This window comes from Daucus carota, chromosome 8 (assembly GCF_001625215.2).
Source record: "Daucus carota subsp. sativus chromosome 8, DH1 v3.0, whole genome shotgun sequence".
Lineage (NCBI taxonomy): Eukaryota > Viridiplantae > Streptophyta > Magnoliopsida > Apiales > Apiaceae > Daucus > Daucus carota.
Window position 1 is genome coordinate 27,223,225 of NC_030388.2, and position 20,836 is coordinate 27,244,060.

Below are 20,836 nucleotides of genomic sequence, written 5' to 3' on the forward strand. Positions count from 1 at the left end.
AAGCAGAAGCCAGAAGCAGCTTCTGCTTCTCTTACACAAACAGGGCCATAAACTTTTATTAAAAAAGAAAATTTTGAAAATAAATTATAGAGCTATACTTTATGAGAGCCGCGTGCAAATAATGAACATAATAAACAAGCTAGAGGGAGAGTGGGAGGGACTAGAGAGGGAGTATACATTTTAAAAAAAAACTTACAGAAATGAATTAGAGTGAAGGAATATAAAATACTCCCTCTGTTTTTTTTTATATGACGCTTGACTTTTTGCACACATTTCAATGTGCTTTGACCGGGCACTTAAATATATTATTTTTTAAATTTTTTTTTTTGGAATTAAACTATCTTTTACCTACTTTTATTCAAAAAAAGAAAATTTAAAAAATAATATTTTTAAGGGCCCAGTCAAAGCACATTGAGATGTGTGCAAAAAGTCAAGCGTCATATAAAAAAAACAGAGGGAATATAAATTATTCAGGGAAGCCATTGTAACCGAGGAGGTACATCCATGTAACGTTAACTTGGACGCCATAATGTAACGGACGAATACTTTTGCACAAGTACCACGGTCCCACATCGATCACCGTTCGATTTGACAGATGTGAGCTGGGACCCACTGGCCCCACATACTTACATACATACCTCATAAACATATAATTAAGCATCATGTGACAAATCCAATGCGTCTGGTACAATACAGTGAATAAGACCCATCTCTTCTTCTGTCGATATCATTAGTGTATGTGTGTTCAACTGTATATATCATAAATATCTTCGTTTACCGATTTGTTATTGGTAATAATCTGCTTTCGCATTAGTATATAAATTGATGGTGATATTTTGAATAAAAACAGTTCGTTTTCAACAGACTAGACTTTTACCAGAAATCTTGTCAACTCCGTTAGATATTTACGAGATGGGGAGTGCGTGTTCTTGTTCGATTGCACTAAAATTAATTTGGTAGTGTCAACGCCGTTAGATTTTCCAAGATTGACAAGTTGTTAGTTTGTCTCTGTCACAGTTTTGCTAATATAGGTATCTCAAACATACAACTCTGGTCCTGCGAGAACAGAATCACACTCAAAATTATTAACGGTTTTTCTATGGTGTGCCCAAGGGCACACACTAAGCACTAAATTTTATGAGTTTGGTGCATTCTTATTGGTCATGTAATCATAAATATGGATGGCCCCCCTGCATTTACACCAAACTCCACCAATCAAAATCCACTAAACCCATCAAATTTAGTGCTTAATGTGTGCCCTTGGGCACACACTAGAAAGACCCAATTATTAAATTAAATATCGTATCCAAGTGTCACGATTTATTAGATGAGATTGAATTCAACTCGGTCGGATTTAAAAAAAAAAATTAATCATAGATATTAGAAACGTTTGATCTAGAAATAACTTATTCGTACTGTTTTTATAACAAACTTATGTCAAATATTAATTTATAATTCAGAATCTAAAAAGTTGAAAATTCTACTTTTTTTCTAGTAACTTATTTTTATTTTTAAATTTTATTGTTATACTAATATTTTTTTTATATTCTATAAATTATAAACACCAAAAAAATCAAAAAATATATCAAACACATAAAATTAATATTATTATTCATTTTTAATTAACTTGCTATTTATAATATATTTTTTAAGTTACGCCCAACCCTATTATTTAACTTCACTAATTGAAACCCCTTGGTTTGTGATTCAGCTCTACCTACTCTTGTGCATTCTTGTTGCCGTATAATTATGTGAATTTATGTTTTTTTTCAGGCATGCCAAAATAGTAGGACTAATGTATATTGCAAGGATGGAAAGAGTGGCCCCTACCCACTTGTGGTGGGGCCAAGTGTTTTGATAAAAATCATGACAATGGGCCAACAATTCCATGTTTATCCTCCCATAACACATGCTCCTCCATGAAGAATGTAGATTCATTTTTAATTGTACTAGTCAATAATTTCCCAAGAACACAACCACACATCACTTCCCATTCCCAAATCGAGTAGCAGAAAAGATGTAAAATATGAAAACATAACATCAACATTCATGGGGAATTTTTCAAAGATGAAGAGAGAAAGAAAGGAGAATAGAGATGTGCTTTTTCTTCTTTTTACAAACATCTTATTGTTTCTGTGCATAAACACACAAGTAAAAAGTTTCAGAGCAGTGAAAAACTCAACATAAGCATCCTCAACTTACAGTTTCATACTTCTCTAAAGCTTTATATATATATATATATATAATTATAAATGTAATCTATAAGGTACACTATTATAATTTAGAATTAAACAATCCTAATCAGAATTAGGACTCTGAGAAAATAAACTGGCAAACAAGAGCTAAAGCCAGAAAAGAAAAGTAGTGAAAGAAACAGTTTTAGACAAGCAAGTCATTGAACACTTTAACTGAACCATCAAAGCACCACCAAGTCCACCATTACAAAATCAGCAAACTTTAGGCCTAGGGATTGGCTGAACTTCCGACGACGATGAAGAATTCACATAACATTGCAGCTGGAGGTGTTTTCATCACTGAAGTAGTTGGTGTATGGATCTGAGGGTGGTTGCTGGTATGGGTAGTAGGGGTGTGGAGGCATGTAATTCACGGCGGGAGGGGGTCTTGCGTACATCATTGGGTGGAATCCTTCGCCGTTTGCACGTTGCTGGTTCATCATAGCTGCTGCCATTTGTTGTTGGTAGTAGGCGTTTCCTGCCATTGCTTGAGGGCCTCCGGCACCTTGATAGTAACCAGCAGGAGCACCGCCATTGACCGCCGCAGCTGGCAAGCCTTGAACTGCTGCTTGCATGTTTCCCATTTGACCCATCTGGCCCATAGGCATACCACCACTCATTTGGCCCACGCCACCCCCACCACCACTCATACCCATCATGTTAGGCATAACATTCATTCCACCCTGCTTTCCTCCATTACCACCAGGAGCCCCACCACCACCGCCACCTCCTCCGCCATTATTTTGGCCACCGCCACCACCATTAGGCTTGCCACCACCATTCTTAGGTTGTCCACCGCCTCCTTGATTTTGATTGCCTCCATTTCCTCCGCCGCCAGCACCACCTTTCTTTCCACCGTTACCATTCATCTGAACAGGAATGTTTCCACCACCACCTCCGCCGCCCCCACCTTTCTTGGCATTTGCACCGCCATTTCCTCCATTATTACCACCAGGAGGAGGACCTTTCATAAGGTGTGGAGGAAGCTGGCCAGGCTTCATTCCATTCATCATCATCATATTCGGAGGCATCTGCCCACCACCACCACCGCCCTGACCCATCATAGGTTTCATCTTATTAGGCGGCGGAATATCGTCCAACTCATCATCCAGATCATCATCATCATAATCATCCTCATCACTATAATCCTCATCCAGATCATCATCACTAAACTCATCCTCCTCCGGTATATTAAACTTGACCGCCTTCTGATTCGGGTCCTTCCCGAACGAAGGAGGCATCTTCATGTCCTTAAATTGAGGGGGCAACTTCATATCTTGAAACCCTTTCATCTGCTGCAACTGCTGTAGCTGCTGAAGTTGTTGCTGGTTAGGCATTTGCGGCCCACCCTTCTGAGGCTGCTGCTGGTTATTTCCGCCTTTGTTCGGCTGTTGCCCCTTGTTTCCCCCTTTCCCATGGTCAATTTGCACATTCTTCTGAGGCTGATTGTTATTATTGCCGCCTTTCGGAGCACCCCACATCTCAGCATGCTTCCCATTCTTCGTAAGCTTCTTGATCAGGGTAGCTGCATCTACACTACCCGAAACCGTAACCTTCCCCTGCTCAGAATCTATGCTGGTTTTGTAAACACCTAAACATCCCCCAAACAAACCATTCATCAAATCACATATATTTCACTAAATTAGTACTTATCAGCATCAATTCAAGTCCCACTCAGCCAATTACAGATAATCAATAGTCTAATTAAAGAGAATATGTAAACAAACACACACATACAAAAGTGAATATTCTATAAAATCAAGATTCAACATCACAAGAGGGCTTGGAATAAATAGAGCATACCATCAATTTTCTGCAAGATCTTCTTCACTTTATGCTTACATCCATCACAGTGTATATTAACCTTCAGCACACAAGTCTGCATGACAAGCAAAACCACAAAAACACACAATAATTACATCAGTCAAATAAAGAAAAAACTAGATATCAAAAAGCTATATATTCTGTAAGAAGATCTATTTTACAAATAATTATCCACAAAAGTGTAAGCACAAATAGAAAAAGACACAAAAGCAAAAGCTAATTGCACTCCAGAGAGGTTGAGTTGGTACCAAGCAAAACCCATGAAGCAAAGACTGTAAATTTACAGATAAAATTCAATCTCTCTGTCTTACTAACTGTAAAACCAGAGAGAGAGAGAGAGAGAGAGGGAGGGAGATTAAAATGGGCACCTGAATTTTCAAGAACTCTTCTTTACTCATAATGTAATTGGGAAAATAAGCTTGTTGGCTATAGATCTGAGTGAGGCTAGAAAGATGTAATCTTGACAAGAATTACCAAAGAAACAGAGCAAGCACTCAAATTATATATGTAAGTATATCTTATAGTGATTATTGTAAGAAAAATACAAGCTGGGGTGTTGATTTTATGGTCTGAGTATATGTATTTCAGAAGAAAGAGGAGAGAAAATAAGAGGCGGTGGGTGGAGACATTAAAAACTTCTCTGGTGTGTGTGTCTGCCTTTCCTCTATTTCAGAGTTTCTCAACACAGAGAGAGATATAAGAGATATAGAGAGATTGAGAGAGAGAGACAGAGAGAGATTGTAGGGAGAGAGAGATAAACAAAGCAAGGGTAGACAGGCACAAAGTGAGAGGCAGTCTTATGGGGTTACCTCACTCATTGTTTAGGCCTTGATATATACTAGTACTAGTATAGAGTATAGAGTAGTAATATTTGTGTGATGTGTGTATTGGTTTTGGCTTATAATTACCAACTACTAACTCACTTGGGCTCAACAGTGTGGCTCAGTAAATTGGCTTGGCTTCTTGGCTTGAGTACATGCATACATTTTTGTATGTGTAACATTCAATGTCGTAGCAGTCGAAATGTCAAAAAAGAAAATGTATTGCAGTAGCAGTGTTAATTATCTGGACTGTCAGATTTCCTCGCCAAAAGTGGGAGATTAATTAGATTTGCTCTGTGCACAACATTAACAAGCTTAGCTCTAGCCTAGCTAATACTACTTCATTTCTGATTTTAGTTTCTTTTTTCATTTTAAGAAATAAAAATAACATAAGTCAGATACTCCCGTGAAATAAATATAAGAGGAATGTCATGTATCTCAAATTTTATCTATTTTTTTAAATGATGTGACCGACATATGAATGGTCTTAATTGTTGAGTGATGTGCATATATATTATTAATGTGAGCGGAACTAATTAGGTATTGTTAATTGGAGTTTGGAAAAAGATTGAAAATATTTTTTGAAATAATTATCATTTTTCTAAATTTAAACCCGATCCTACGGTTTGACACAATATTTTGTTGCAAAACATATTCAAATTGTTATGTCTTGAGGCTATAAATTTTCGGTCCCTGAATTGAGATTTTCGTGTCGAAACTTTGGATGATTTGAATGCGGATGTTGCGAAATAATTCACGCATGTTTCCGGAGTATGACGAAAAGGAATACTCCCTCCGTCCCACCCAATTGTTTACATTGGGTTTGGGCACGGAGGTTAAGAAATATGTATAAAGTAGTGAAAAAGAGGAAGAAAAGTGGGTGAAGTGGTGGGACCCATCGATTTTTAATATATAAAAGAGAGATAGTGGAGTAAAAGTAGTGTGAAAAGGAAGGAAAAGTGATAAAGTGGTGGGACCCATTAACTATTTTGGGAAAGTTTTGTAATGTAAAGAAATGGATGGGACGTCCAAAAGAGGTAACTGTAAAGAACCTGGTGGGACGGAGGGAGTGGTGGGACGGAGGGAGTAATAATTAACATTATTGGACAAGTTAGATATAAAAATAATATATAAAAAGACAACAGTTACATTTATATAACTGGCTTGGTTGTTTTGGAAATGAGTTGGATGGGGGTGATGTGTTTACTCCATGACCAATTAATCTTGGCCCAACATCAAGAATCAAGAAACACCCTAAAATCTCACCGGTCAAAAATTCAGAATAAGAACTGACGTCCAAGACACATAATTATTCAAGGGAAAATTGATAAATTGTCTATAAATGAATATAATTGTGTATTGTCGAGTTTCTAAAGTGAGTGACTTTTCAATTTTAATATTCTTAAATCAAATTCTCCGTCCAAAATATGATTCACATTTTTAATGATTAATCTGACCCTACCGGGTCGGAGATGATATATCAAATAAGATCTAATCTTTTAGAAAAAAATATATCCAATAATTATTTAGATACAAAATCCGATCTATTAGCAACTCGAATTTCATAAAAAAATATTCACTTTATATCATCACTCAATCCTAAATTGATGTTATCCACGCGTAACTCACTTCCAATATTCCTCAATTCATTTATGCTTCACTTATACTTCAAAAAGACTCTAATCACGTAGAAGAACCTCTATTATATCCATCCTGGTCTTATTAAGCCCCATTCTTGCCCAACTTCGACCCACATATGTGGTAGTAAGACTCACTTTTCAATTTATTTTAGAAATACAACTCAATTGTTTTGTAAGAAAATATTAGACATATACACCACAAGATAAACCTTCTTTTCAAGCTGATTAATGCTTGGAAGTTATAATAACCTAGGATTCATACTTATAATAATTACTACACCTAATTTTGTTCCAATCGCTGGGTGTATCAAGCTCAGTTGAAATGGACAACTGCAATACGTTCACACTGAACCAAAAGTAACCCACGGATTTAATTTATTAGAGTAATTGAATAATTGATGTCACAACAATTTAAGAAATAAGCACTTTTTGTCATAAAAAGGAAAAGTTTCCATTTGCATGTAAATTAGGTTGTGCCCTACATACTGAACTTTCAGGGTTTAATAATTTACGGTCAAAATTAACAAATATTAGGTGAAAAGTAGCTAAAACTCACGGCACTAATTAAATGAAAATGTATGTATACTTTCTCTTGTAAGGAAATAAAGATTAGCCTATCTTAAAAGTCCAACTCATAATGACACCCTCTAGCAATTTTAAAGGCATCCTCTTTATTATTTTATTAAATAAATAAAATTTGAGAATGGTGCAAAAGTGCCAACCCATTCCCTCTAATTATGAGTGTATGAATGAGGTCCCATGAGTCTCAAATCCATTAGGTTGAGATATGACATTTTGTCACTAGCTCTTCATTATATGTTCTATTTTAAACCTATGGTAAAGTGACAATTTTTATTTACTCATTTGAACCCTTGTTTTTGCTGCTGTCACATCTTGAATGTTGTATTATTAACACCAGAATGTGCATTTCCTTCATAACCTTCTTTCTTTTGGTTTTTCAGTTTCTTATGTGGTGAAGATTAACAATATTCCTGTGTCACGTCGTCCCATTTTATGTGAACATTTTTTATTTTTTTTGAGGTTTCGGAAAAAAAAAATCTTTTAATAATAATAATAAAAATCAATATTTCTACGACCACACATTTATAAACTACATTTATTTAACATTCATTAACTCTTTTATGATTGAAATTTAATCAAGTCTTCATTTTTTTAAAACCGTGTTAATCAAAAAAGTTCGTACAACATGGGACGGACAGAGTATATCGCCTCCCCCCCTCCTGAGAGGGATGCATGTGAGAGAGAACTAACCTATGAATGTTATGCATCTAGATTTGATTTTACATGCTTTATTCACCATTGTGTTATAAGGAAATGCATTAAGCTATGCTATGCAGTGGCATTGCCATTTATGATTAAAGTAACACATGTGCAGTACATGTTGTTGGGATGACTCTTGAAAAAAATGAGAAGAACAAGTAGAAGACATACTGGGAAAAGAAAGGAAAGCAAGGCAAAAAGTCACTTGTGTATATATTGTATCACTTTTCTCAGTTCTAACCCTTGTTCCATAACTGCATGTATAATGTTCTCCTTCTGCAACCCTCATCTCCCCACATGTTCCTTTTTTCCTCGGATGAAAAAGTCGAATAATGTAGTTCGCGCAGCAGGTTTGTTTGCATCTTACTCGAATAATGTAGTTCACGCTACATGTCTGCGTACATCTTACTTTCTCTCTAAATTACTCACACCTAATGTAGTTCACGCTACAGGTCTGCGTACATCTTACTTTCTCCGGAAATTACTCACACCAAGGGTTGTAATGGAATTGATATATGACATAGGCAATGCAAAGCAAGAATAGATGTGTAATCTCCCGAGTCCTGAGCTTTAGGACTCTTGTTGCATAGTTGCATGGTACAAACATCAATGTGTTCCATGCATTAGATTCACTGATTAATTTCTGCTGTGGAGTCAATTTAAAGATAGAACTGTGTAAATACAAATACACATGATTAAGTACGTACTGGAAAGAAGTGTACAAAAGCTTGACAAAGACAACTGGCTGTAAATGAATGGACACCAGCTCATTTTACTAATATTTATTTGGCAGAACTTGTGATAATAATATTTTGCAAGTGAATATAAGAATTTTTTAGCACTTGTCACAGAAGGCTTGCAATTATTTTTTTCCTACAAAGACATATGTACTTCAATGTCCAGAAGGATTAAAAAGAACCTGCAAGGAAGAAAGTTATTGCAAATAGATACAACTACACTATGGTCCAATTGAGTATGACATCTTTTTTTTTACCATGCTTCCTGCCTGTCATTTTTCAATATTATTACTGCATTTCTGGAAATTTACTGCTTGTACATCGAATAAATCATCAGTCCTGAAAACCAGGTCACGGAAATATATTTATAGACCGACTCTGCAAAATTTGTCTACTGAGCTAATTTTATGAGTATGAACACGTTTAACATTTGTTTTATTCGTCTACTAAGCTAAAATTACGAGTATGAACACCTTCAACCAGTGTCGTGGTTGACGGTGGCTAAGACTGTCCGTTTCCCGTGAATTGGCCACAAGTGATCACAGGTAAAATCTACTCCATTATATACAGATTGATCATGTAGAGGGAAAATGGAGAAGAGAGAGAAACGCGGGAGACTTCCCATTCAGAAAGAAGCAAATAATGTTACTACTATATGCTAGAAATCTGACACACTGAAGATAAGGCAATTTAATAGAGAAGCACAAATATTAATTGCATGCATTTTCACAAGCAATGGTCCCTCACCAGCACCTCACACATAATGAAGAACATACTGGAGTGAAGGCTATACAAACATACAAATAAATATTCAGAACCAGACAAATCAACACACTATTAACGTCCACAACTCTGCAAGTCTTGTGAGCAAGAGGAACCCACAACTAGCTTAAAGATGCTCTCAGTTTGGGACTCTTATTGCTGCTAACTTCTATGGCAAAATATTCTTTCTTACCCCCTTTTTGGCTGTTAGTCACATTTCAAAGGAAAAAGGGCACCACTCTACTACCCATATTTTTCATCGTATATATTATGTAAAGCCTACATCTTTATTTTCACTCCTTTTTTAATCTATTTCATTCTCTCGTATTCCCCAAAGGTGAGAAGTAACTTGCAAGCAAGGGTGAAGATAAATTATAAAGCAAAGATCTTCAGTGACTTGGTGAACAGATATTCCTTGGGAGAACTGCTTGTTAAGTTGGTCAATAAAAGTACAAAGGAAAAAGAAAAAAGGCCACACTTCCACATCAGTGGAAAATAGATTATACGTACATTAAAGTTAAATAAATGTTTAGACAGAAAGAATGTGCTCCTAAATTCTCCTCATTTTTTAAAATATTGTATGATCAAATTCCTTCACATAAATATGTACATGAAAGAGCCCACATGCAACTGAGTAAGCTCCCAGATATATACATCAAACAAATGCTACACAACAGCAGGGGAAAATATGATAACATACATGTATACAAGGGGACTGCACAAAATGAAAAGTGTAACTGTATTCTACACTCTCAAAAAGAAATCATTAACCATATAATCTCTCACTGACCGTCGTTATCAATCTTTATCTCCATGAGCTCCTCAATGGGTTGGCGGCAGATAGGGCACTTGTTTGATTGAAGCCTCAATGTTTTTGCACACTCACTACACAAACACTGAAACATAGAAAACAATTTGTTCTCAGGTAATCATCACCAACCTAAGTAAACATAAAGAAAACTGAGAAAGGAGGTACTGCATATAAATCAACCGAGAGGTTGATATTTTCAAATCTATAGGAGTTCATAAAATTTTCCAAGAAAAATACTGGAAGTTACTAAATGCTACTTCACATATTTTGCAACTATTTAAAAGAGGTGCAAATTTATATACCAATAAAAAAAACAATTGTGGAATCGGCCACAGAAACAGAACAAATGTCTCGGGTAATTCCTAGGGAGTGTATCTGGAACTTATTCCAATTAAAGTTTCCTTCTTTGATAAGCACATGAGATTCCACATTTTGGATCAACTTAACTTAAAATAAATTACAAGACATGAAGACAGGTAGGGTACTTTAAAGTCAAAAGTATTGCATCTCTTTTTTTTTTTCCCTTACTCCACCAATGTTGTCAACATGGTAAAGTTTGTAAAATACGTATTACACATACCAACTTCACACCAGAGAACTAATGATTCGTTCAAGAGAAGAACCAAAAAGACTGACTATAGTGCTGACTTGTGACAATTCAACAGGGTATAAGTAATTCATTCGAGTCACATTATCTATGACATCTATTTGCATCCTTGGAATAGGAGCTTCAAAGACAAAAGACTTGCATTCTGCTAAGCATTTTCCTAACTATTCACAATGTAATGTAAATTTATCATGCACATATATTTGCAGTCCTAACTGCCCCTTGGCATTGAGCAATGATATATTATATTAACACAGTTCTTTTAAATAGGATCATACCATATGTCGGCATGGAAGCACAGCAGTATTCTTAGGTTCAGTCATACAAATAACACACTCTTTTCCTGAGTCATTGCCGCTTATGGCTTCTCCAGAGTTTCCGATTCCATATATTTCACGGAGCTCATACCGCACGTCGTCAATCCATAATATCTGCTTGATAACTCTTACTATGAAAGGCTCTCCATCTTTCTCTTCCAGCACAGCTTGAGTAATCTGCCTGCGAGGTGACGGATTTGGGGGATGATCACTAGATTGTTCATCAGCCAAAAGAGAAGGCAAATACGTTTCAGCAGATATAACAAGCGGAAGTACATCTTCCTCTAATTTTGATGGATAATCGACCCCGAAGAAAGCCAAATCGATTCCTGTTCTAGAAGGCTGACGAAACTTCTGGCCAGCTCCTTTTTGAAAAGGAACTTTCACGGGTTTATAAGATTCAGGAAATACTGGAACAATCTTACAATTAGGTTCCTCCTTGGCAAAGTAAATGATAGTAATGCTGTAAAACAAAATTAACACCAAAAATGTAATTAGCAGATATTATTGAAAAACATTGTCTGCTAATTTACTATATAAAAGAGAGTGTAGTAAAAGAAATAACAATTAATCTAAGCAAGATGCCATTTTAAATATGCTTCGAGCACCAGCTGGAAATACTTTCTAAACAATGTGTTCTTATATGTTCCTATCATTCACCACATTAAAATGATGCAAATACATGGCTTCTCGCTTCCTTAATAGATAAAAGGGCCATGTGTAAACAAGGCATTAACACAACCTTTCTTGCAAAGGACTCTGGACTCGACATGACTGATATATATTATTAAATTAAAGAGGTCAATACAAAATACTGTAAGATTAATTGCACCCATTCAGTTTCTAAAACCGATAATATATGTCAAATGAGAACATAAAATATAACGCATGTCAATAGTTATAAATTATGTCTACACAAAGCACAGATTTTGTCACAGCCACAAAAGCTCTTTGTCGACAATCTTGAAAGCTCCCCAAAATCTCCCATATATTGACAAACACAACTCGAAAAAAATAATTAAAGGTTAGGGAAACTTTTTAAGCTACAAAAACATACAACCCAGTTTACTAAAGCGTTTATCACAGAAAGCAAAGCATTCATTATTCAAATTTTACTTTTGCCAACTTAATCAAACATATCAAGTCAACTGACAAAATTGAGTCAATTACCAATTAACACAGCTATTCCCAAACTATTCTTCAAATCATTGACGCTGACAGCTTTAAAAGAACCAAGGAATCCAAGAGCTTAGATATGATCTAGGATTTTGAGAGTAGTCTCACCTATATAAACAATACCATAGATGATAGAACTTTACAACGATTTCTGCTCAGATATCAGAAGAAGGTCTTCTCCAAAGTGGAAATTTAGCAGGAAAAATAAATAAATACCGAGACAGGTATCAGAATTTGTGTCTATTACTGAAGGCTGCAGTTAACACTGTGCTGTGTGAGTAATCCTATATATAACACAAGAATTGACGATCCTCTCACTTTCGTGTAAGAAATTAACACATGAGTTAGTCACTAGCAAGTTGCACCAATTTCATTCTAAACTTGTTCTAGACATAAGACCTCCTGGTCCTATCGAACCTCCCTACAGACTAAACACAAACACACACGGAAAATAAATAGATTAACCACCCAATTACCTTACCCAGATTAGAAGGGTGTTTGCCTGGGCTTAAAGCCCAGGCTTTAAGCCATCTCTGGCTTTAAGCTGAAAAATGTCTGTTTGTGTAATAAGTCAGAAGTCAGCTCAAAGTCGGAAATAAGCTTAAAGCTAGAAGTTAGTTTGAGGTACTTTTTTCAGTGGCTAATTTTTTTTGAACTTTTTTTTTTGATAAAAATTACTCCTGAATCATAAGTTACTCATAAATCACTTTTATTTTTATTATTATATTTTTAATAACTCATAAGTCATTCATAAGCCAATATTACCCAAATAGATATTTTAAGCTATCAACTTATCATATAAGTCACGTTAAGTCATAAGCCACGTTAAGTCATGAGCCATAAGCTCAGCCAAACGGGCTCTAGGTTCCTTTTGCTACAAAATTATTTATATTAGCATCAATAATAAACATCATATTTATATATAATGATACAATAAAGTACATGCATCCTAAAAAATTTCGCCACATTATATGGGATTTTATTTAAGGTTATTGTGTATATCTTTACTATTAATGTTAAGATAATACTTTATATGTTAAATTTGATTTAATATTAAAACCAAACTTCATACGCTTGGTATTGTGCCATACCTCTATATTAAGTGATGCAGGACAAGCGATAATAAAGCTTAAAGAAACAATACGTGAGCAGTATAACAGGCTTTGGAAGCCTAAGCATTATTTTATTAGTTATCATTGTATTAGGAAACATTATATATTAAAATTTGATTAAAATAAAAAAATAGTTTATAGGTTTATTATAAATAGGATCTTAATTCTTACAGTGTTTAATAGATCAGAGTTTTAATATGTTGGTATTAATTTAATATAGTTTAAAAGTCTCTGCAAGAGTTCTTTGTGCAAAACTCTTGAAACATTAATTATTAGCCTGCCTCCCTAGCTTCAAGCCTAAAAGTGTTTATATTTTTTAACTAAATAAGCAGAGTCATTTCATGTTCTTTTATATGGTGGTATAAAACTCAAACTCGTTACCTGCATCATGGTTGTTAAGTCGACAAGTCGAGCTAAGTCGTCCGAGGACCTTCAAATTGACTAGTCGACAAGTCGCCCCACTAGTCGTAAAAAGTCGATATATAGTCGACATACATATATATAGAGTAATTATAATATGTAATATTACTTAACACATATCAATTCAATAATTCAAATAAAACTAATAGATAGAGCCGCTGTTGACAAGATCGGAGATGGAGTTGACTGATGAGGTGAAGCCGACACGAAGGCGGTAGGTAGGCGTGTGAGATTAGGTTTTAGTTTTGAGCACGTATGTTTATTTCTTTTTAAGTCCGGGTCAAGTTTTTTGTCGGGTTTCGGGCCGGGTTCCGGGTCGGATCCGGATAAAACCCATGGACGCCAGATTCAGAAAGTCGCGGGTCGACTTTTACTTCGTCACCGACTCGTCGACTAGTCGTCGACGACTTGACAACCATGACCTGCATCCATCCACTTCAGCCAATCTGCTCAAAATGTCTGATTTTTCCAGATTTTATGGACTGAACACTATGAAGCCACCAATCATGGTTCAATTAATGTGACTCAAAAAGATGCAATCAGAGGTGGAACTCAGGCGCGAGTGGGTGCAATAGACCACACTGAACTTCGAACATTTTTTAATAGATAAAGTTTTAGTCCACTTCTGAACTATACAAAAAAAATAAATATAAGAGTAAAAAAAGAAGACTGCCAAAATAAGTAAAATGTATTATTATGCACAGTGTACGTATGTTCTGCTTTTTATTTGTTTTTTACCTATATAAAGGACTGTATTCTGCTTTCAATACTTTTGTTCTATTTAATTTTTTGCAGTTTATATTTATTTGGTTATCAATACTTCTGTTTTATTGGTCCAACTTCAGTAACTGAATACTTATTCTCAGATTATCAAGAAAACACCAGCTTGCATCTCTCAACCTGGTAGCTTAATTACCTCATTACTGCTGAACCTCTGCCAGGATTTTAAAGACAGCAGTGGGCTGCTGAGAATGGGCGCATGAACCACCGCCAAACGCTCTCCAGGAACTAAGGTTTAAGGTCTGTGGTTCCATATTTTTTTGTACTTTCCCCACTCCTGTATTAAGACGGTTCTTAATAGACTGCTGCCTAGATTTATTTGTTTGACTTATACACATTTTCCCTGATGCTTATCCAGTAATTTTCAAATAATTTATCATAATTGCAAAAATTACAGGGAAAAGACCAAAGACGTGGATAGGATAATTATATGAAAATTATTGAATGTAAAAATCAGTTGGTGAATATGCAAATCATGGGGATTTCAGCTCCAAATGATGAACCCAGGCACCCATGCATCAATTAATACATCTAATCATTTAAAACATGAGAATGGTAGAATTAATAGTGGGAAAATTATGAAAGAACAAAACCTCAGTGCTCAGGTAATTAATCACCGGTGAGACACTAAACATGGTCTCTGCTCATCCAGCAGCTCAATGTTCCTATTCTCAGACTTCAGAGATCGAGAGATCAGGGATTGGGGCAGTAGTGAGGTGAGCAGGTAACAAGAGAGAAGCTAATTTCTTTGCTTATCTACAATTTAGGTCAAGTGTTCAACCATTTAAGCTGGACCATAAGAATAAGTATCAAAAGCAAATAGAATATAAATTGAGAAGAATAACAGTTAAATAGGTGGTTTTTTTAACACTCATACTGTATAAACACATAAATTGTTGAATTTTTCTTTATCCTCTAAAATTTTTTAAGATATTTTTTAAGAATCAAGTGGGCAAAAGCTTTTTCTTTTGGAACAATTGTACAGTAGAATATTAAACTTTGTCCCTCTAAGGATCCGTCACTGGCAGGCTTAATAGTTAAAAATAAGCCTAGATAGCTAGTTTTTGTTAAACTGCCATAAGTGAAGCTAATCATGAGATTGTTTGGATGAACTTTCTACTGATATGGACTGAGAACAGGTATGTTTAAGTATAATGTTAATATCAGGAACAAAGTTAGATGGACATCTTTGTAAAGAGAGCCTTTACGACCAAGTAATCATAAATTTCATCAAACACAATTTGGAGTGAAGAAATGTAGATTCAATTCTGCTTGGTATAATGACTACAGTTACTCATTAGGGGTCAAATATTACTCATGAATCCCCTTCCAACTGTTTCTCAAGCTTATGCTTATGTTAAACAGGATGAACGAGCCAGACAGGGCCATCATTCTCTCCAGCCTATTGCTAGTTGATTGGTTAATTCTGTTGACCTGCTGCTAGTTCAAAGGGTTCTTTTCCTAACAAGTATCCTGCCTCTACCAATGCTGGCAACTCCACAAAGCCTACAATCAAGTGTTCTCACTGCAATTTTAATGGTCACACCAAAGAGCATTGTTATAAGCTCATTGGCTATCCACCAAATTGGAAGAAAAGGGAAAAGACTGCTGGTTCTAATCCTTCCAATCAGTTTAGGACTTTAGCTAAAGTCAATTTGGCCTCTAAAAAGCAGACTGTGACATCCATGAGCACTGTTGAGGCTGAATATGGGGCGTTAGCAACTATCACTACTGAGTTAATATGGTTAAAGTACTTGCTTACTAATTTGCGAATTCCGGTGCCTGATGCAATTTCTGTGTTCTGCAACAATCAGGCAGCAATTGATATTGCCACTAATCCTGTTCAGCATGCTCGCACCAAACACATAGAGCTGAATTGTCATTTTATTCGTGAGAAAGTTGCAACTGGTGTCATTTCTCCACAGAAGATTTCTACAAAGTTGCAACTGGCTGATATACTTACGAAGGCTCTAGGTGGTTCCAGCCATAGGTACATCTGTTCCAAGTTGGGAATCCTTGGGTAATCACAACTTGTGGGAGGAGTAATACGAGTCATGCTAAAGATTCATCAGCTAATGTAATATATAAACAAGTGGGTGTGAAGTCACAGTACAGGAGTTCTATTTGCTTAGCTATTAGGCCACAAGTCAACAATGCTTTGCCTCAATGTGTATGGGATTAGCTCATTCTGTTAGTGAGTTAGTATGGTCAATACAATTGACCACTTCTTGTATAAATACTCTTTTAGTGCTTGTATCTCAAGTCTCAACAGTACAATCAATAATATTTTAGTTTTCTTATTCTACAAGCTTTGCTTTCTAATTCTATCATGGGATCAGCGCTGAACGAGACTGGATCTCCGCATCGCTTCGATTTTCGTGTTTCTAGTTTTCTTATTCTACAAGATTTGTGTGTTCGGTTCGTTGTTCTCACATAGATTCATCCGGTTCATTTTAGATTGCGATTGTTTTCGTAACCCTAGATCCGTGATTTTGTTCTTTTGTTCAACTCAAGCTTTAGAGTCTTGCGTTGTTCAGAGTGCTATCTGCTACTTTACGAGATTTAATAACTTAATGTTCTATAATAAAACTTAAATGTCATAAGCAATGATCTGTAACATGTCCAAATGACGAAAAACATTTTTTCTTGGACTTCGAGGTCAATCTATTCTTCTATCCTTCCGCTTTCTTTTTAACATTTTTATTTCTCTGTGCCAATTCTGTGGTGTTTTTATATTGATTATACACCACGTCCTGACTGTCGCACACTCGCCACTTCACCTAATCAGCAATATCATATAGCTCGAATAAAACAACACTCAAATAGTAGATTTCCAACTCAAACTACAAGTAGTTAACTTCCATATATTAGGAATCCTAATTATAGGGGAAATGCAAACATTTAAAATTTACAAAATCACAAAATAACTCATCCAACTCCACACTTGTCTTGCATTTAATCCTATTTTTACTCCATCCTAATTCCTGATCAGAAATGCACAAGAAAAGTATCCCAGTCCATGTTATTTTAAGAGCTAAATTTGCTGCTTACCCTTCTTTTTTGTACATTACCGCTAAATTTGCAAACTATTTGATCTTAACCTGGTTACATAGTGTTTCATAGTTCAACAATAACCAATAATTACATTCACAAAACTAGACACACAACCAGAGACTGTTTGTTTGCACAAGGACCCTAATTTTAGCAAACAGTAACATCAAACAAAACGTAGTCATAAAATAAACCTTGGTTAAAGACAATAAACTACGATTACAGATATGCAACAATAACTATAACACGATTGGAAAAAAGTATTTATCGAAACCATTACCTGCCATCAAACATTGCATCGAATATAAACGTAATCAAATACCGATCAGGGTCATCCTCATCCACCACAAGCTTAATCGTATCCTTATGCACATTCACATCATTTCTCACTTTCTTAGCTTGTTGCTCCTCGACGAACACCGCAGGCTCATGAACAGCCACCGGAGGCCTAACTGCACCCCAGCCCTGATTCTGATACCCAAAATTAGAGCGACCCATCAAGGGAAACTGATAATTGGGCGCAGTGTATCCACCAGAATAGTAGTACATAGGTGGCTGATGAGTTTGGTAAGGTGGGTAAGGCTGTGGGGGGTTAGCATAAGGGTCAGGTGGGTATGAAGTGTAACTAGTTGAAGATGAGATTAGTTGAGATGGTGGGTATTGATTGTTTTGGTTTCTTCTTCTGTTTGTGTTGTTGCTGCTCCAAGATGTACCCATTGAGAACTCTCTCTTCCTCTCTCTCTCCCTCCCTCCCTCTCTTCCTCTCTCTCCCTCTCTCCCTCTCTCTCTGTGTAATTTTGAGTTGAATTTGACGGAAGGGGGTGATTGCTAATTTGGGTGTTTGAAGAAATTGACTATGAGAATGATCTGTGTGTATGTACAAGTATATAGATATAATATTGAAGTGACACATGTGTCATCGTTCTTCTCATCAACACGTAGGGCTGAGCAAAACCGAACCGAAACCGAATAACCGAACCGAACCGTGCAATTCTGGTTAGGTCCGGTTCTTATTTTTCTGAAAATTCCGGTTAATTCGGTTTTCGGTTATTAACCGAATTGTTATTCGGTTCGGTTCGGTTATTAGAATTACAAATCCGGTTATAACCGAAATAACCGAATTATATATTTATTATTTTTAAATAATATATATAATATATATAAAATAGAAATCAGATTAGAATTAAACTTACCCAGAGCCTCAGACCTAGTTTCTCGTACACAAAACACAATACCTAATCCACAGCCGCCGCTCCGCCTCCGGCCCTCCGTGACTCCGCCTCCGGCCCTCCGCGACTCCGCCTCTCCCTCAGGCCTTATCCTGCAGCCGCCGACTTCAAGAATCAAAGATTCAAAGGTACCCAATCTAATTCGTATCTATATTTTCTAATATTCAAATAATCTAATCCGTATCTATATCTGATTATCTTCCTAAATCTGTTAATTTGATACCTAATATGTTCGATTCTTCTTCAGTTTCAACCCTAATTACACGCTCCAGCCTCTCCCTGGTCAGTACTCAGCAGTCACTTGCAGCCCTGTTGACTTCAAGAATCAAATCAAAGATTCAAAGGTATTAACTAATTTGTATCTAATATTCTAATCCGTATCTAATTGACTACTCTATGTCTTCTGATTTGCCTACTTTGTGTTTAAATTTCATACCCAATCTGTCGGATTCAACTTTGTGTTTAATAGCCTTGTAATTTAACAATCACTTGTTGCTGCAGTTGGAGCTATGTCACAATCTCAACCATTGCAGCCGGAGGTAGAGATGAAGGATTCCAACGATGCTAATGCCAATACTCAATCAAGCTCCATCACGAAAAGGAAAAGAAAGCCTATGGATAAAAGATCTGAAGTGTGGGATCACTTCACTAAGTTCATGGACGCGGATGGCTCTACAAAAGCTAAGTGCAATTATTGTTCACGAGAATATTTTAGTGATAGTAGTAAGAATGGCACTTCTAATCTTCGTACTCACCTCAAGACTTGCAATAAGCTTCCACTTAGCGGTGACTCAAAACAAACTCAATTGACTTTGCAATCGGTAGGAGGGAATGAGCTTTTAAAAAAATGGCGTTTTGATCAAAAAGCTTCTAGAAAGAAATTAGCTTCCATGATCATTATTGATGAACTTCCCTTTAGATTTGTTGAGGGTGAGGGATTTAGGGACTTCATGCAAACTACTCAACCACTTTTTAAGATACCATCTCGTTTTACCATAGCGAGAGATTGTTATCAAATCTTTTTAGATGAAAAGAAAGCGTTGAGTAGTTATTTTAAAATGTCGGGTCAAAGAGTTAATATCACCACGGACACTTGGACTTCTATACAAAAGATTGCTATTCTGTTTTGCTGTCCTGTTTTGTTCTCTCTTGTTCAGTTCTGTTCAATGTTCTGTTTTGTACTCCTTTCTGTGACTCTGTCCCTATACTATGCTTACAAGTTACAATGCTCACAAAAAAAGGACTCTTGTTTTATGTATTATTTGATTTCCAGCAAGAAAAATGGTGTTCTGTCAACTTTTATCAAAAAATAATAACTATTTTTTAGCTCCTTGAGAACAACTTTTAGTCTAAAAAATTCTTGAGCTCTGGTATATATCCTGAACTCTTGCTATTCTAACATTAATCCTGATAGTTTTTGTTTTTGCTTGTTTTTTATTGCTTTCAGATGGTGGCCTAGCTACTGGCTACTGGTTGTGACTTTGAGTTGGCCGCATTGCAGATTCCACTATTCCAGAGTAGTCCAAGCACCTGCTGATGGATCAAATGGATTAAATTAAATTCTGTTTTTCAATTAAGAATTAGTACCTGCCACTGTCTTTTGATGTTGTAACTGAACAGAATATTTGGAATTTGTGTAAAACTAAATTCTTGATTGTTTTGCTAATTGCTAGAAGGCTTGAGTGTATTAAATTTTAATTGTTCTTTTGATTTTTCAATATATTGTTTTTTAAAAATCAAAAAGAAAAGAAAATTCGGTTATTTCATAACCGAAACCGAATTAACCGAATTATTTCGGTTCGGTTTCGGTTCGGTTTAATAGCTAATTCGGTTCGGTTCGGTTTAATAAAAAATCTGCATTTCGGTTTTCGGTTATTTCGGTTCGGTTCGGTTTTGAACCGAACCGACCGAATGCTCAGCCCTACAACACGTTAAGAAGAAACATAAATCTAGGGAAAGAATAGGGAGGGAAGGGCTGAACCTGTTCAAAGAAATTTTCTCCATGTATATTTACAACATTTTTTAACTAGTCCT

The 20,836-nt window shown here is 35.9% G+C and overlaps 2 protein-coding genes and 1 long non-coding RNA gene across 3 annotated transcripts; 1 reads left to right on the forward strand and 2 right to left on the reverse strand.

The window, feature by feature from the left end:
- Positions 1 to 2,212: 2,212 nt before the first annotated feature.
- On the reverse strand, positions 2,213 to 4,874 carry LOC108199697 (heavy metal-associated isoprenylated plant protein 33). Its single transcript, XM_017367639.2, has 3 exons — positions 4,427 to 4,874; positions 4,038 to 4,113; positions 2,213 to 3,825 (listed from the first exon to the last, which is right to left on the reverse strand). Exons 1-3 carry the CDS (start codon positions 4,454 to 4,456, stop codon positions 2,501 to 2,503), a joined length of 1,431 nt encoding a protein of 476 aa, XP_017223128.1. The 5' UTR covers positions 4,457 to 4,874; the 3' UTR covers positions 2,213 to 2,500.
- Positions 4,875 to 9,784: 4,910 nt separating this feature from the next.
- LOC108197124 (probable E3 ubiquitin-protein ligase LUL4) lies at positions 9,785 to 18,507 on the reverse strand. Its single transcript, XM_017364636.2, has 3 exons — positions 17,854 to 18,507; positions 10,996 to 11,497; positions 9,785 to 10,195 (listed from the first exon to the last, which is right to left on the reverse strand). The coding sequence occupies exons 1-3, from the start codon at positions 18,288 to 18,290 to the stop codon at positions 10,082 to 10,084; spliced, it is 1,053 nt and encodes a 350-aa protein (XP_017220125.1). The 5' UTR covers positions 18,291 to 18,507; the 3' UTR covers positions 9,785 to 10,081.
- A 239-nt stretch (positions 18,508 to 18,746) lies between these two features.
- LOC108199052 (uncharacterized) lies at positions 18,747 to 20,512 on the forward strand. The gene is made up of 3 exons (XR_010286550.1): positions 18,747 to 18,930; positions 19,050 to 19,146; positions 19,304 to 20,512. It is a non-coding gene; the product is annotated as an uncharacterized LOC108199052 (long non-coding RNA).
- The last annotated feature ends 324 nt before the right edge of the window (positions 20,513 to 20,836 follow it).

Excerpts from the sequence above, each read along its gene's own strand:
- LOC108199697 (XM_017367639.2), bottom strand. The coding sequence starts at position 4,456 with ATGAGTAAAGAAGAGTTCTTGAAAATTCAG. Across the intron at positions 4,114-4,426 it reads AAGAGTTCTTGAAAATTCAG|ACTTGTGTGCTGAAGGTTAA; the intron begins GTGCCCATTTTA and ends CTTGTCATGCAG. Across the intron at positions 3,826-4,037 it reads GATCTTGCAGAAAATTGATG|GTGTTTACAAAACCAGCATA; the intron begins GTATGCTCTATT and ends GGGGATGTTTAG.
- LOC108197124 (XM_017364636.2), bottom strand. The coding sequence starts at position 18,290 with ATGGGTACATCTTGGAGCAGCAACAACACAAACAGAAGAAGAAACCAA. Across the intron at positions 11,498-17,853 it reads GATGCAATGTTTGATGGCAG|CATTACTATCATTTACTTTG; the intron begins GTAATGGTTTCG and ends TTTGTTTTACAG. Across the intron at positions 10,196-10,995 it reads TGCTTCCATGCCGACATATG|TGTTTGTGTAGTGAGTGTGC; the intron begins GTATGATCCTAT and ends TCTATGTTTCAG.